The 16,150-nt window shown below is 50.9% G+C and overlaps 2 protein-coding genes across 3 annotated transcripts in view; one reads left to right on the forward strand and one right to left on the reverse strand.

Moving 5' to 3' along the window:
- The window catches only part of Adamts14 (ADAM metallopeptidase with thrombospondin type 1 motif, 14), a 76,803-nt gene extending 63,519 nt beyond the window's left edge, over window positions 1–13,284 (reverse strand). Inside the window, exons 1-2 of one of the 2 annotated variants that reach the window (XR_015644787.1) lie at window positions 13,018–13,281; window positions 11,026–11,417 (exon numbers count right to left, since the gene is read on the reverse strand). Coding sequence is in view for 1 of the 2 variants with exons in the window: in NM_001389237.1 (NP_001376166.1) it covers window positions 11,026–11,417; window positions 13,018–13,099 (474 nt within the window). In the remaining variant the exon portion in view is untranslated. Of the gene's footprint in view, window positions 1–11,025; window positions 11,418–13,017 lie in introns of both variants that reach the window. The other variant, NM_001389237.1, reaches the window with a different exon arrangement.
- Window positions 13,098–16,150, forward strand: part of LOC147998632 (glyceraldehyde-3-phosphate dehydrogenase-like) — a 12,390-nt gene continuing 9,337 nt past the window's right edge. Inside the window, exon 1 of the mRNA XM_087598752.1 lies at window positions 13,098–13,306. Within this exon, the coding sequence (XP_087454878.1) occupies window positions 13,098–13,306 (209 nt within the window). The remainder of the gene's footprint in view (window positions 13,307–16,150) is intronic.

Here is a 16,150-nt window from a genome sequence, read left to right on the forward strand (position 1 = left end):
GTCTATGGAACGGTACTCGAAGGGATGATGAAGGACTCTTTCATAAAACGACCAATCAGCATGGAGTAGACAGAACAAGTGCAGAAAATGGACAGGAAATAGAAATTCCAGTGGACTGTCTGCGCATGCCCCGAATGGTGTTCACAATCTGCGCATGTCCTGAATGGGGTTCATCATCTGCGCATGCCCTGAATGGGGTTGATCCCAGATGGTCTGCTTCTGCATTCCCCTGCCATTGGAAGCATCCCACCGCTGCATGGAGTGACCAAGGACTCCTGAGATACTCTGTGCCTCATACCATCTCAAGATCTCACAATCTCCTCCCCCACCACCCCAAACACAACTTCTCTGTGGGTGACAACTGCCCAAACCTGCCCCAAGGACAAGGGAGGGTTTTGAGGTCCAGGAAAGGTCTGAGAGGGTGTGATCTGCAGGCAGCCAATGGCAAGTCAGAGATGTCAGTGGCCATGCGAGGTGGGGAAATTCACAGGACAGATAAGTCCCTGTGTTTTTGATGGTGATGCTGATAATGAGAACAGCGACATTGGTGGTGATAATTAACTGTCCTCTAACCGCCCTCTATTGCCAACCAGACCTCAATTACTCAGACCATTACCAGCATCGTACATACACTTAAAGGAGGGGTGATTGTTGTATTTTTCACCCTACCCCAGCTCCAGAGATCCTGCTGTAGGTGGCAGGGTGGGGCTCACACCTACAGGTGTTCCGAGCTTCCCCTTCCTCTGCAAACCATGCCTTAGGGGCCATTTGGAGTCTCAGTGTTCCTCCTTGGGGCTGAAGCCACCCTGCGTCCATTTCCCTATGTCCGAAAGTCACATGACTCTGAGGTTCCCCTATACCACTCCATCACCACCACAGCCCACCATGATCGGGCTGGGAGTTCTGCCTGGCCCTTTGCTTGGCTCCCAGTCCTGGCAGCGACTGTAGCTTCAGGACGAGGAGACAGGAAGCAATCCTTGAGTGCCAGAAGACGGCATGGCTGCCAAGCCTTGAACTGAGAAGCAGCTCTCTGCACAGAGGCCCTGCAGTCTGCACCCTGTGGCTCAGATGCCAACCAGATCACTTGGGGCAGCGCCAGGGAAAGGGTACACGCAGCCCCCCTCAGCAGGGGAGAGTCGGCCAGGAGAGGGCCCAGAAGGTCCTGCCTTGGCTGAGAGCTACATCTCTCCATAGATCACAATTGAATGTCTGTCTCAGACTCCAATACAAGGTCAGTCTGTGGCGGCCCGGGAGAAGGTTCCCGAACAAGGCAGGGAAGCACCGGGGAGTAGGCACACCAGAAACCCAAATCTTATGGCAACAGGCTCCGGCTCCAGTGGCCCTAACAACACACTGACCACCTGGGAAACACCGGTTTCCTCTGCACAGGGTGCAAGAGCAGACAAAATACAAATAAATCCTACTTGGGAACTGTACCACTAGAATGTCCCCTATTGCCAGAATTCTGACACCTTATCCTCACCAATACACTTGTCAGTGAGCAGCAGCACAAATTTCCATCATGCAACCTTAAGGCCTCTTCAACCGTGGCCTCTCACTCATTCATTCATTCATTCATTCATTCACTCATTCATTCATTCATTCACACATCCATCCATTGTTTAATCGTTCACCTGTTTAGTTATTCAGCAGAGACACTCAAAATAGAATTTTTAAAAAATGTGTCTTTATGACCTGGGGAGATGGCTCAGTAAGTAAGAGCACTTGCTGTATAGTGTGCGGTTTCAGATCCATGTGAAGAGCTGAGAGTGGCTGTGAGTGGAGAGACAGTGACAGGAGGACCGTTGGCATGTGCTGGACAGTTAGTCCAGCAGAAAAACAAACTGTGGCTGGTGAGAATCTGTCTCAAGCAAGTGATAGGGGAAGCTGCCTGACATCTTCCTCCAATCTCCATTTATGCTTGAATGCATATACACACACACACACACATACACACACATATGTATGTGCACACACACGTGCCCGAACACACATGTACACACATATACGTATGCACATAGATACATGCATACACACATACATGCATGTGCACATGTGCATGCACACACATATATGCATGCACATACATATGTGCATGTATGTCCACACACATGCATGCATACAATACATACATGCACGCATGTGCACATACACACATGCATGCACACACACATATGTGTATGCTCACAGACACAATATATACACACATTCATCTTCACATCGAGCTACCACTTCACTGAGATGGAGACAGACTAGGGGTTGGGGGTTTAGCTCAGTGGTAGAGCGCTTGCCTAGCAAGCGCAAGGCCCTGGGTTCAGTCTCCAGCTCCTAAAAAAGAAAAGAAAAAAGAAAAAAAAGAGATGGAGACAGACAGCACATCTATAGAACTGGAGCATCCCAAAGGGCATCATAATAAGTGATAAAGACATTGGTGGCTAGAATTGTATTTGTGCTGTTGCACACTGAACCTGGGAGCCTTATGGATGCTAGGAGCTTAGCACTCTGCCACTGGGATACATCCCTAGCCCTCTTTTGATTTACTTAAAATTTGGGACAGGATCTCACTAAGTAACCCGGGTTGGCCTTGACCCCAAGCAGGCTTTTTTAAAATTATTTTCAAATAAGATAGGCTTCACACTGTAGCTCAGGGAGCCTGAAACTGACTACATAGCCCAGGCTTGCCTCAAACATGCAGTGATCCTCCTGGCTGAACCTCCTAAGCTCTGAGATTATAGGCATGTGCTACCAATCCAACTGAATGTGGCCCTTACAGGAGATCTGCTTTGAGGACTGGAGAAATGAGCACCTAGGGCTCTCGCAAAGGACCCATGATCAGTTCCCAGCACCAATACAGTATCTGTAACATCCTCTTCTGACCTCCTCAGGCATACGTGTGGTACAGAGACATGCATAAAGGCAAAACACACATGCATAAAATAAAATTTAAATAATAATAATAGATCATTTTCCCCACAACACTGGCCATGGGTTAGGGCCAGTGGGAACTATGAGGACAAAGTGGCCCCAGGGCAGTAACCTTCTGGAAGCAGCTTGTGGCCAGACTGATATTCTCACTTGCAGAGCCCTCTCTCAAGTCGGCCTATCTAGAACTCCTACCACCATGTCACTGAAAGCTAAGCAGACCACGAGGCTTGCTGGGTTCTATGACACGCAATGAGTATATCACAGCCGTCTAGTCTGGATCTGAAAATGGAGAGGAGAGTGAGCGTAGCCATGGTGACCAGAGTCTGAGAAGGCAGATGGTCTCCCTGGAGCTAAAACCCACTCCTGACACAAGTCCTTGATGTGTCTCTTTTTTCTTACTTGGCTTCCAAGTTTTAAAGAAGACTACGGGATGCAGAAAGTGGGCAAGTCCAGTCCCTCGATTGGGAACCTTACAAACACCCCATTTAGTGCTCAGCCAAGCCCAGGAGTCCCCAGGACAGCTGGGTGGCGTTCAGTATCCAGCATCCTGAAGCTGTTCCCATGGCTACTGTCTCACTGGCCAGCACTGGCCTACAGTCAACCCTCATGTGAGCCCTATCCTTTTCCTTTGAGTCAGGAGAGGCTGAGGGATTGTGGGAGGAGCCAGTGCACCCCTACCCACACTGAGAGGACGTTCCCTGGCCTGTATGCCCTAGGTTTCTTTCCATACCTGGACCTTGGCTTCCTCAGCTAGGAAATGAAGAGGCACAGGAGGCCCCAGAGCCTCTTGCAGACACAGCTTCTCCAAGTAGAGCTAAGGGCAGGGAGGGAACAGGAACTGCTCTGAGCTAAAACTTACTATAGAAATATTTGTGATAGGGACCAGCTTCAGACACATGGGTGGTCGTCACAGCCACTCCTGACCAGCCAGGGACAAGATAGCATGTGAACATTGTTATTAGTGGTGGCTTTAGGACTTTGAAAGCTAAGGCAAAGCCCACGTGACGGAAACACCATGCCAGGGAGCTGGCAACAAGCTTCAGAACTTTCCACTGCAGAGCTGGGGGAGCTCCTGCAGGGCACTTGCTGGGGGCCCACCCAGGTCTCTCTCATGGAGACCAGGAGGTAGACAGGCAGGCAAGCACAGCCCCCTATCCTCACCAGCCCTAGCCGTCCTCCCTCCAGCCACAGCCTGGAGACGCAGCCGAGGAAGAAAAATCAAAGCAGTCCTGGCTAGAAGGGGAGGTCTTTATGCCTCAGAGCAGCAGTGAGGTGATGTCTGGCTTTTATTCCATCTCATAAATAGGTTGTTAATCCAGGGCCGACAGCAATGCAGGGCTCGGGGAGACGGGGAGGCAAGACTGCGATATTGACTGTCTCAAGGGCTGGAAAGTGCCAGAAGCAAGGCGACTCTACTTACATAGACTAAGCAGCCCAGGGCAGGAGCGACAGTGCAAAAGCCCTCTCAGGAACAAGAGGTAGGACTTGGAGAAGACATCCAGGGATCCCACTGCTCATTGTATCTGCCCTTGCTCTCGCAGGTTCCCATTCAATGTCCCCAACTTTGAGCAACATTTTAATTGCATCATTTAAAAAATGTGTGTGTGTGCGTGTGTGTGTGTGTGTGTGTGTGTGTGTGTGTGTGTGTGTGTGTGTGTGTGGTGTGTGGTGTGTGCATGAGGCAGCCAGAAGAGGGCGCCAAAATCCCTGGGGCTGGAGTCCCAGCAGTTGCGAGCCACCCAATGTGGGTGCTGAGAACCCAACTTAGGTCCTGGAGGTGCAGCAAGAGCTTTTAAGAGTCGCGTGCATCATTTCTAATAAACAAAACTACAGCGTAATTGTAACTTGGTTGGTAGAATGCTTGCCTAGCAAGCATGAAGCCTTGGATTTCTTCTCTAATACAGGGCATGCTGGTGCACATCTGCAATCCCACCACTCAGGTGACAGAGGCAGGGCAACCCTAAGTTCAAGATCATCTTCAGCTACATACCAAATTTGAGGCTAACCTGGACTACTTAAGACTTTGTCTTGAACAAAGGAAAAAGAATAGAAAAGAAAAAAGGAAGGAAGGAAGGACATCACTTTATAGGTACAGATTGAAATGTGCTCAAAGAGATCGAGTCCCTCAGCACGGAGGAATGTTGTTGGTCCTGTTTCTGTGTGCACACTCTTTGCACCTGAGACTTAGGCACTCATCCCTCCGAGAGAGACAGAGAGAGAGAGACAGACAGACAGACAGAGAGGGGGGAGGGGGAGGGAGAGGGGGAGACTGCTTTTACCTAGGAAACTCTCCTCTGGCCTCTTGGTATGACTTGGCCAATACCAAGAACATCTCAAAGCTTTCAAGGCTGGACCTTAAGAGACCATATGGCTTCTGCCTTCCCCATCTTGGAATGTTGCCTGGAGCCTGTGGGGAAAGAGCTGGGCTGTCTGCTAGAGGAAGAGAGGCCCCAAGGGGAGAACTCAGGCCACCTAACTTACAGCCGCACCATGTTGGCATGAGAATAGAGCCAGAGGAGACCGTCCAGCAAGCCCACCCACCTACTCACTGAAAGTAACTCTAAGAGAAAGTCTAAAAGACAATCAGAATAAGGTCCACGGGAATAGGGCTGGGTGAGGCTAGAACCAGCATGGGCTCTGACTATCAGATGAAGCCTAGAGACCCCTTGGGTAGCCTTCAGACAAATAGGATACACTTGCCTTCCTCTTCCTGCCAGCCACCATCTCAGACGAGGGAATGCAAATGACAAAGGCATCAGGAGATGGGCATAGCTGACAGGTCTGTAAGGGGTTCTTTGCACACTGACAAGTCTAGGAAGTAATGGCGTGATGACTTTCCTTTCAAGATAAGAAAACTAGGAACAGTTAGGTTATGGTCAACATGCATGCACAAGGCAGAGCTGGGATTTCATTCTAAATAGCCAGCTCCTCATCCTGAATACATACAGCACTGCCTACTAGTGTGGGTTGAATGGGCTTTAGTATCTGAGTATTGAAATCTGTTCATCAATGTGACTGTCTAAAAGGTGAGACCTTTGGTATATGATTAAGTCATGAGGATAGAGCCCCAGAAATGGGATCAGCCACCTTATAAAAGGGTTAGTGGCAACTCACTAGCCCTCATTGGCCCTCTTTCTTTCCTGTCTCTCCTTTCCTTGTAGAATGCCTGCAGTTGCATTTTGTGACTTTAAAAGCTCATCTACATCCCTTGAAACATGTTCCCCCAAACTCTGTACTCCTGTATCCCTCCTTGCCAGTGCAGCCCCTAGGGTTGAGTGAAGCTTGTTTGAAACAATTAAACAGAAGGTCAAATATCAACCCTGAAACCCCAGAACCTAACCTGAGCCTAGACCTGTGCAAAGTCCCCAGACTGTGCTCCATGGAAGGAAAGTGTCCTTTATCTGGGAAAGTATCCAAGTGGTGTGATAATCATGCTCTCTGGAACTGGAAAAGCACCACTCACCCACCTGACAGTTCGGCTTTCATGACTTGCTGCTTCTCCACATAAGCAGAGTTGTGAGCCCACAGCAGAAGCACTCATTTCCCGGTCTGTCATTTCATCTCCTCCTGCTGTGTGTGTGTGTGTGTGTGTGTGTGTGTGAGAGAGAGAGAGAGAGAGAGAGAGAGAGAGAGAGAGAGAGAGAGAGAGAGAGAGAGGAGGGAGGTATATATTATGTGTGCATGTGAAGGCTGACGTCTTCCTCAATTGCTCTCCACTCTAAACCTGCTGGTCAGTTCAGATTCTCCTGTCTGGATCTCCCCAGCACTAGGATCACAGGCATGCACTACAGCACCCATCTAGCTTTTTAGGGAGACTCTGTGGATCCAAACTCGGGTCCTCAGGGTTGCCCAGCAAGCCCCTTACCAAAGACTAAGTCACCATCCCAGCCCACTGAAGACCCATTTTAAAGGCAAAAGGACTCTGATTCAGAGACTGCTGGGACCTAGGGGTGGGAAAAAAGAAGAGCTGGATCCTGCCTACAGGGTCCTTTCCCAGCCTCACCCAGCGCCACTAAAAATGCAGCATTTGCAGAGTGAGAAAACAGAACCAGATGTGACAAATCTTACACGTGGGGCCACTTCCGCACCAGGCCTTGACTCACAGAGGCACTGAAGGCAGAAGGGGAGCACCAAAAGCAGAGGAGGAGCACCAAAGGCAGAAGGGGAGTACCAAAGGCAGGGGAGGTGCACCAAAGGCAGGGGAGGAGCACCAAAGGCAAGGGAGCATCATAGGCAGAGGAGGAGCACCATAGGCAGAAGAGGAGCACTAAAGGCAGAAGGGGAGCACCAAAGGCAGAGGAGGAGCACCAAAGGCAGAAGGGGAGCATCAAAGGCAAAGGCAGAAGGGGAGCACCAAAGGCAGAGGAGGAGCACCATAGGCAGAAAGGGAGCACCACAGGCAGATGAGGATCACCGAAGGCAGAGGGGGAGCACTATGCAGCCAGGCCCCTTACAAGGTAGCACAGGGTAGACGCAGTGAGGTCACAACTCCAATCCAGAAGTAGAATCCTCATTCTGAACCCTGCACCCATAAAAATTGGTCTCTACTGAAACTCCCGTATCCCTCCAGATACAGAGCTTTGGTAGCCATGATGAGCAGCCCACTGGGTCCCTTGCAGTCACCTGGTGATGTCTGGGCAGTTCTGAGGCAATGGTCCTCCTCCCCTAAGTCCTGTTCAGTGCAGTGCTAGCATCTCATGGCCCAGGGCAGGGCTGGCTAGAGGGTTCAAAGCCCAACTCTGGAAACCCATAGATGATTTCTCCCTGCCCCTAACTGGAGCATAAGACTAGACCGGGTCTGGCTGCAGATTCAGAAAACAACAGAAAGACCCCTCCTGAGCTTGTCCTTTAGGTTCTAATGCTCCTTTTGTTGTAAGACAAGCCTTCTTGGGGCTGGAGGGATGGCTCAATGGTTAAGGGCACTGACTGCTTTTCCAGAGGTCCTGTAGTTCAAATCCCAGCAACCACATGGTGGCTCAGAGCCATTTGTAATGGGATCTGATGCCCTTCTGGTATGCCTGAAGACAGCAACAGTGTACTTATATATAATAAATAAATAAATCTTTTTTTTTAAAGAGACAAGCCCTCTTTTGACAGATTCACAGCCAACTTCATCTCCGTGGTGGAGAGACTGTGTAAGCAGGGGATCCATTCTCAATTGATCTGTAATCAATGAGATCAAATGAGCCAGAGGCAGCCACCCTCCAACACCCATTCGGTCCTACCATCTGTCAGGATGGACATCTGGGATGGGAGATGGCATGCTCTGTGCCCTGCAGTTAATTCCTACATATGGTTGGGGACAGACACCAAAAAATAATAAATGTAATAAAAATTAACAGTGTAAATCTCAGAGACAGGAAGTAGCTTACGCAAGGTGACAGAGCTAAAGAGAAGACTTACACAGAGGTCACACCATCCCAGACATGTCCAGCTCTAGGAATGTCCCACTCATCAACCCCACCACCTACCAGCCCCAGCCACCAGGCACAAGTGTCATCCAGGGCATGGCACCATGTGGCCATGTAAAGTGCACGACTTCACTAGGTACTGTGATAGACTCCCATGTGGCCTTGGTCCCAGCAGCATCTAGCAGACAGTGAGGAACTTGTCAGGAGACCAGTGAATGGGTTCAATGACAAAGGCCGCTCTGAATGGTGCTGCCCAGACCTTCACACCTTAGTTGAGACCCAAAATGTACCAAGCATCACTCCATGCTCGATCCAGGCAGACATACAGAGAGAGAGAGACTCAGAACCCAGTACTCTGGGCAAGCATCTATTTTTCCCATTGACCCCGCCTACCTGGTGTTCTCAAAATCTACCTGTGGTTAACTTTGCCCCAGATTTCCTGGAGAGTCTGGTGGGCCCTGCCCTGGAGAAGGAAACACTATATCTCTGACAGGGCGCTCAGCAGCCCTTCCTAAATGTGACAAACCAGCCACGCCCTAGATCATGCTTCCCAATGGTGACCACATTGAAAACTGTTTGGGAGAAGGAGAAGACAGCGACAGTGTACTTATATATAATAAATAAATAAATCTTTTTTTTTTGGTTCTTTTTTTCGGAGCTGGGGACCGAACCCAGGGCCTTGCGCTTCCTAGGCAAGCACTCTACCACTGAGCTAAATCCCCAACCCCAATAAATCTTTTTTTAAAAGAGACAATCCCTCTTTTGACAGATTCACAGCCAACGTACACACACATACACACATACACATACATACACACGCATACACACACATACATACATACATACACACACACATACACATGCATACATACATACACACATATACATACACATGCATACATACACACATACATGCATGCATACATACACACATACATACACATACATACACATGCATACATACATACACATGCATACATACATACACACATACATACATACACACATACATACACATGCATACATACATACACACATACATACACGCATACATACACATGCATACATACATACACATGCATACATATACACACACATATAGACATATATAGACATGTGTGTATGTGTAGGAGAGAAATGGCTCAGTGAGAAACTGTTTGCTGTGCCTAAGTTCTGATCCCCAAGAGCTATGTGTCAGTTGATGGACTAGAGTCCCTGAATCCCACCAGAGCTTCACTGGTCGGCTGGCCAGCTTAGCCGAACAGGCACAGCTTCAGTGTCAGACTGACTCAGAGACAAGCAGCCCTGAGTGTCACTTAGCACAGGTCTCTTAGCCCCAAGTCCAAGCACCTTCTGCCCATTGCTACCTGAGCCCCCACAGTCAGCCTGTACTTGGCCAAATGGCATTCAGGGAGACATAAATGTGTGAACATACATTCTCTCTGCGGCCATCCAGTCTTTTTTATATTTAAACAAGCAAGAGAACGGTTAGAGGGCTGATTTCAGGCTGTCACACGCTAGTGCACAGGGGGTCATGTGCACACAGGCATCCAACACACATATTACGTGTGTGTGTGTGTGTGTGTGAGAGAGAGAGAGAGAGAGAGAGAGAGAGAGAGAGAGAGAGAGGGAGAGAGAGGAGAGGAAAAAGAGAGGGGAAGGGAGAGAAAGAGAGAGGAAAGGAGGGAAGAGGAAGAGAGAGGGAGAGAGAGAAAGGGAGAGAGAGAAGGGTATTCCCACCATCTAGAGATGAGGGGCTATGTGGAGCAGTCAGTGAGCTTCGGGAAGACACACGGAGAAAGGAAGATATGCCATAATGACTGTGACTCCCGTAGTCTGAGCCTGGCTGGGAAGCTGGCTTAGTGTTAGTGTCACATGCCAAAATGGCAGCTTACACGGTGTTAGAATCACATCCGTTTTGTAAGGACAGGGACTGGGTTGCATGCCAGTTTCTAGAATACTGTCTCGATGCAGAATTGACAAACAAATCCTGCGGAGGTGGAGGGACCTGAGCCTATGATTTCAAGTTGAAGGGTTATGTGGCAAGACTTTGTCTCAATAAGTAAATAATAAATCCCTGCTTTAAGCAGAAGGGAAAGAAGCACAGAGAGGTTAGTTAACTTACCCAAATCTGCACAGCTTTTGAGTGCAGCCACCAGGACACCCTAGACCAGTCTTTCTCAACCCTCCTAATACTGTGGCCCCTTAATACAGTTCCTCATGTTGTGGCCACTCCCCACCATAAAATTCTGTGTTGCTGCTTCATAACTGTAATTTCGTTACTGTTGTGAATCCTAACATAAATATCTGACTGGCTGATCCTCTTAGGCGATTCCTGGGCAAGGGTCATGTGACCTCCAGATGGGGTTGCGACCCACAGGTTGAGAACCACTGCCCTAGACTATTCCTTCCTTGGCCCTTTTTTAGTCTGGACCCAGAGGTCCCAGCAGGTAGCTTGTTGGTGAGTTCTAGAGAGGAAAACTATTAAAAATGTTCTGTCTCACTATGACTACCTCCCATCTGGCAGAGCCTGGCACTCGGGAAGCCATGGTGATGCCCATTTGGAAGACAGTCAAGCCACTAACGTATGGTGCTGTGTACTATCTCCCTGGGAGTCCCAAATCTATAGGGGGCTCAGGGTTGGGAAAGAAACTTGATGCTCCATGGGAGTAAGAGTGGTGTCCCTTACCAATCCGTCACAATTGCTGATGGCTACAGCTGCCCCAGGCATTCCAGTGACACCTCCGGTGTACACACACTCCCGCTGCAAGGGTTGGCGGAAGAGTTCCCGAAAGTCCTCCTGCCATTCCACCGGGGCCCCTGGTGCCACCAACCTCCGGTTGGGCTGCAGCCTCAAGTGGAGCAACTTCCCAAAGACAGTCACATTGAAGTAGAGGAAATGGTGCCTTGGACGTGGTGTCTCTCTTTCCAGGCTCAGGGGACTTCGAGCCACCCGGAGGTGGCTCCGGGAGGAGGCAGCTGCGGGAGCAGACACCACGTGGGACAAGAATCGTCCCTGGAAATCCGTGCTGCAGGGCACAGTCACGACATAGTCATGAAGTTTCCCAGAGAGGCGTGGGTCTGTTGGAGGTAAACACAGAGTCACTTCACTATGCACTGTGCAGAGGTTAAGAGGAAGATGAGAATCCAGGGGTGAGGGTGACGATGGGGATGATGGAGAGGCAGCCCTGAGCATCACTTGGCACAGGTGTCTTAGCCCAAGTCCAGGCATCTTCTGCCCATTGCTACCTGATCCCCCACAGTCAGTCTGTACTTGGCTGAATGGCATTCAGGGAGACATAAATGTGTGAACATACATTCTCTCTGCAGCCATCCGGTCATTTTTATATTTAGCAGAAGTAAACAAATGACGTCAAACAAAGTCCTGTCACCATAGCAACAGGCCTTCCAACCTTGAGCACTGCCTAGAAAGGGCTGAAATTCCTGATGTGCCTCAACTCCCCCAGTGTGCTGAAGTCACCAGCCCAGCTTGGGCTAGGGCCTTTGCCAAGCTCCCAAAAGTGTGGCTGCCAAAATAAACACACCTAGAAACCCAGGGGATCCTGGCCCCTGACACAGAGAAAGGAGGGGCTGTCGGAGGGAGCGAGGGAATGAACCGTTATATATTTTTCCGAGGTTAGAAAGGAAACTTTTTAAAGCATCACAGTGGCTGTGCGATTTCTGCACTGCCCAGCCCCAAGCAGGATAAATATAGAACTTCAAAAATAAAAAAGAGACACAGGGGGTGACCTGCCCACTTGGGCTGACTTAAGTGTGAGGTCATGGCCCCATATTGTAGGCCATTTGCCAGTGGGCCCCATCCTCGCTCGACTTTCTCCCTGTGCACACAGCCAGTCAGAAAAGACAGCTCATTGGCTTCCAGGCCTGGTGATTCACAGACACAAGTTGGAAGGAGTTTTCACTCTCCATAGTTCTATTTCTTGCCATCTCAGCTCCCAGCACTAATAAAACACAAAAGAAGGATGACCTCCCTCGAGATGCCCTAGGAAGCTGTAAGTGGAGTGCGGTGTTCCTTTATCTCTTAGTTGAAAAGCTAAGACTGTGGAACCCAAGACTGTGCTGGACGGCTCTCACTCGGGCACATGAACTCTGTTTGGAAATAACTCCATTCTTTTCTCTATGCCCCAAAACACCTGAAGGGTGCCCATGCTGTAAAATGTATGTGGTATGTCTCTGCTCTTTTCCTGAGAGACGGATGCTATGTGGGAGGCTTGGAGGAGAATTAGAATTCTTGCTTCCTGGTCAGAAGCAAGAGTGTCCAGAGTTTTCGGCTATGGGAAGCGATCATTTGTTAGTCTGACTCTGTGTGGGACATCTTGACATGCACACTCAGAAGCGTACGTGCACACAATCCCACAAGTGGAGAAGGGGTATTGAAAGATCAATGGGGGCGGGGTGAGAGGAAGGATGGGCTGTGACTTTTCTTCACTCTAAGAGACTCTGGCTCTCAATCGTCTCCTGCAGGTCACGCTGCCTCCAGTGACAGAAAAGAGACAGAAATCACTAGAAGCAGCCAAAGTTAAGCAACTCAACCCACACCAGGCGCACCGCCTGCTACCCGCCTCGAACTCTCCCTGGTTGGCTCCTGCATCCTGGGGCCACTCTGGCCGCCAGCAACCCCCAGAGACCCCACGTCCCCGTGCGCCCGGCCCGCACGCACCTGGGGTCTGACTGCCGGCGGCGGCGCAAAGCGCGCAGTACCAGGGCAGCAGGCAGTGGAGCAGAGCGCGGAGCCGAGCCATGTGGCTGCGCGGGTTCAGGGACCGGCAGGAACCCGAGTCCTGGGACTGCCAGATCGCAGACCAGCAGGCAGCCTCCGCCTCCCGCTGGCCCGGTCCGGGTCCCCCGGCACGGCGCCCTCGCTGCTGGCTCCGGCGGCGGCCGCTCTGTCCGCCCGCGCTGTTCGGAGCCGCAGGGACTCAGCGAGCCGGGCTAGGGGCGCGGGGCGGGTACACAGGCGGGGCGGGGCGCGCGGCTCGGGCGGGGGGCGCGGGCGCCGGGGGCGGGGGCGGGCCTGGCGAGCCACGGCGTGCGGCCCGGATCGGAAGTGCCACGCGGAGCCCGCGCAGGGGCTCCCGACGTACGGGGTGATCGTCCCTTCAGACGCCAGAGCTTTCCAGAGCCACAGCCTGAACCTTCCCATGGCCACTCCGCCCCATTTGCAGGCTCTGTGACTACTCCAGAGCCACAGCACCCAGGAGTGTCCCATTGAATTTTGAAGGAGAGGATGGAACTCCCCCTCTGCCCCCCAACCCCGCCCCAGGAATGCCCAACTAGCTCCTGAGCCCTTGGATCTCCCCACTTTGCAGATGATAGCGCCATGGACCCTAGGGTACTTCTGTTGTCTTGTGACTAAGATCAGGTCACAGCAAGGTGAATAGAGGGGCCCTGCAAGGCCTTGCAGCCCAACTACCCAGACGGAAATCCCAGTGCTGAGCCTCAGTTTCTCCATCCGTGGCATAGTTGTTAACCGCAGCACACAAAAGATGAACACCCAGCATGTCCACCCCTGACACAGTACCGAGCACCTTAGCCTACAGAGCAAGTAACACAGCGACCACAGGCAGAGCAGATGCTGGCTTGGCAACTCGTTGAGAGCAGTTGGACAGTCAGGGCCCAGAGCCCAACGGAAAACCCCATATTCTTGCTTCACTTTACAAGTATGTCCTAAATAATTTGAAATTAGACCCGAATTCAAACTACTCACAGGTGGAAACTTAGAGAAGGGAGGATCTGGTTGGCTTTGCTATTTTTATTTTGTTGTTGTTGTGTTTCACTGTGGCTATGGCTTTGAAATGATGCCGAGGTTTGGGGAGGCCAGCTCATTTCTGAAGTCAGCTCAGAGAGCTGATACCCACTATAATTCCAAGTAACGTTGAAGCACTCGGCTAGAAATGTCACCAAGCACCAAATGAATAAATAGTAAGTCTCTTAAAGACCACCGAGGTCATGACAAGGCAGGGAGCTGTGTGAAGCTGACGGGACAGGATGACCAGGCTGCAGCCTTCAGAGGTTCAGCCCCAGAGCTCTGCCAATCTAAGTGATTCTAAGATAAGAGCTTGCCTTCCCAGGGCCTCAGTCTTCCAAGCTGTAAATTGGGAACAGATGTGGCAAGTGACATAAGGATAGCTCACTTGCTCCCTACTGAGAAGCCATCCCAGAGGAGATTCCTTTAGAAAGCCCAGGCACCCTGGCCTCACTCCAGTTCCTCTTTCCAGCCCCTAACAGAGCAAGCCATGAAGAATAGACGATAGCTTCGACCCCTGGAGTCTGAGTCACGAGCTGTGGGCTGGGGCCTTCCCTGGAGCCAGCCTTGGTAAAGAGAAATTAAAACCTCATCCTATTTCTCTGCCCCCACCCCCTTTCCCTGGGGCTACAATGGTTGCTTGTGTTGGCCAAGGATTATGTGTCCAGGCCCTTCTCCGCTGAGAAAGGCTTTGTTAGGGAGAGGGCGTTGGGGACACAAGGTAAGGAAGCAGCTGGGTGGCCTTGTGAACAGGGCCATGTGAAGAAACCCTGGAGGCTGGAGACCCTCCTAGGAAGGGGAGTTTTGGGATTTCTCAGGCTAATGCCTTAGGACTTTGCACAGGGGAGAGTAGTTTGGTGGGGAGGACAGGTGACACTCTCTGGTCAGTGGTCTCCCCTCACTTATATCCAATGCTCCGTGCAAGGTTCCAGGGCAGAGAATGCTGGAAGGTGTCACTCAGAAGAGATGGTTCGTGTTCCAGTAAGCTTTGAGCCAGGTGAGAGAAGGTTGGAGAAAGGCCAATGGATGGAGGGGCAGGGTTACTAGCAAGGACAGGGGGATGCCTGGGGGGAGGAGCCTAGGAAGACAGGGAAGCCCAATGAAGAGGGCATTGCCCAGTCTGGGAGGAGGGCCCCGCACAGAGAGGAGGTGGACCAGCCTGCCTGTGGGGAGTGTCCCACACAGAAGGAAAGACAGCGTTAGCTGGATGCTGTCCTCCAGTTATCCAAGAGGGGAGGGGAGCAGGAGGGAAAGGGGACCGGTGGGAGGAGGGGAGACCTAGTACTGAAATGTTACACCACAGCAGCAAGTTCGGGGAGAATCCACTGAGCAGGCAGGTAAAGAGAATGCCTGAAGTCCAACCTGAGCTCTTCTGAACAGCCCGTATCGCAGAGGTTGGGGGCTGCAGGAAGGGGTCAACAGCTATTCCTCTCTTATCTTACCACAAGACAACTGAGGTCACACAACTCAGTAGACCCCCAGCTGAAGGCCTGCTCTCTGAGCTGTGAGAGAAGAACCCCTCACCAACCACCACTTCCTTCCCGCTGACCTGTTTGCGGTCCTGGGGTGAAGATCTGGTGAAGGCTCAAGGTTGAGACACAATGTATCTTTTACCGTAGGGAGTCGTCGGCGTTCCCCCTCCCCCCAAGGGTGTAAGTTTGAGACAGAGCTGACCTAGAGGCAGAGTTGTCACTGCATGTATCCAGCAGGTGGCTGCTGCTTATTGAGTATCAGCTGCTGTTACAGACTTGACATTTCTGATTACCAACCCGGAAGAGATGAGAAGCCTAGGAAACAGAAACTCTCGTCTTGGAGGTTTGGATACAACCAGTGGTCCTAAGGCCCTGAAATTCTCAAGAGAGGAAGAGAGTCCCACCAGAGCACAGGGCAAGCCTGTACTATCCACTCAGACCAGCAGTTCTCAAACAGTCCCTCTCTACCTCTTTGGGTTGCTTAAGACTATCTACATATGATATTTTTGCGTTACAACTCCCAACAGTAGCAGACTTTCAGTTATGAAGCAGCAACAAATATCATTTTATGGTTG

Source organism: Rattus norvegicus, chromosome 20 (assembly GCF_021556685.1).
Source record: "Rattus norvegicus strain SHRSP/BbbUtx chromosome 20, alternate assembly SHRSP_T2T, whole genome shotgun sequence".
NCBI classification, from domain to species: domain Eukaryota; kingdom Metazoa; phylum Chordata; class Mammalia; order Rodentia; family Muridae; genus Rattus; species Rattus norvegicus.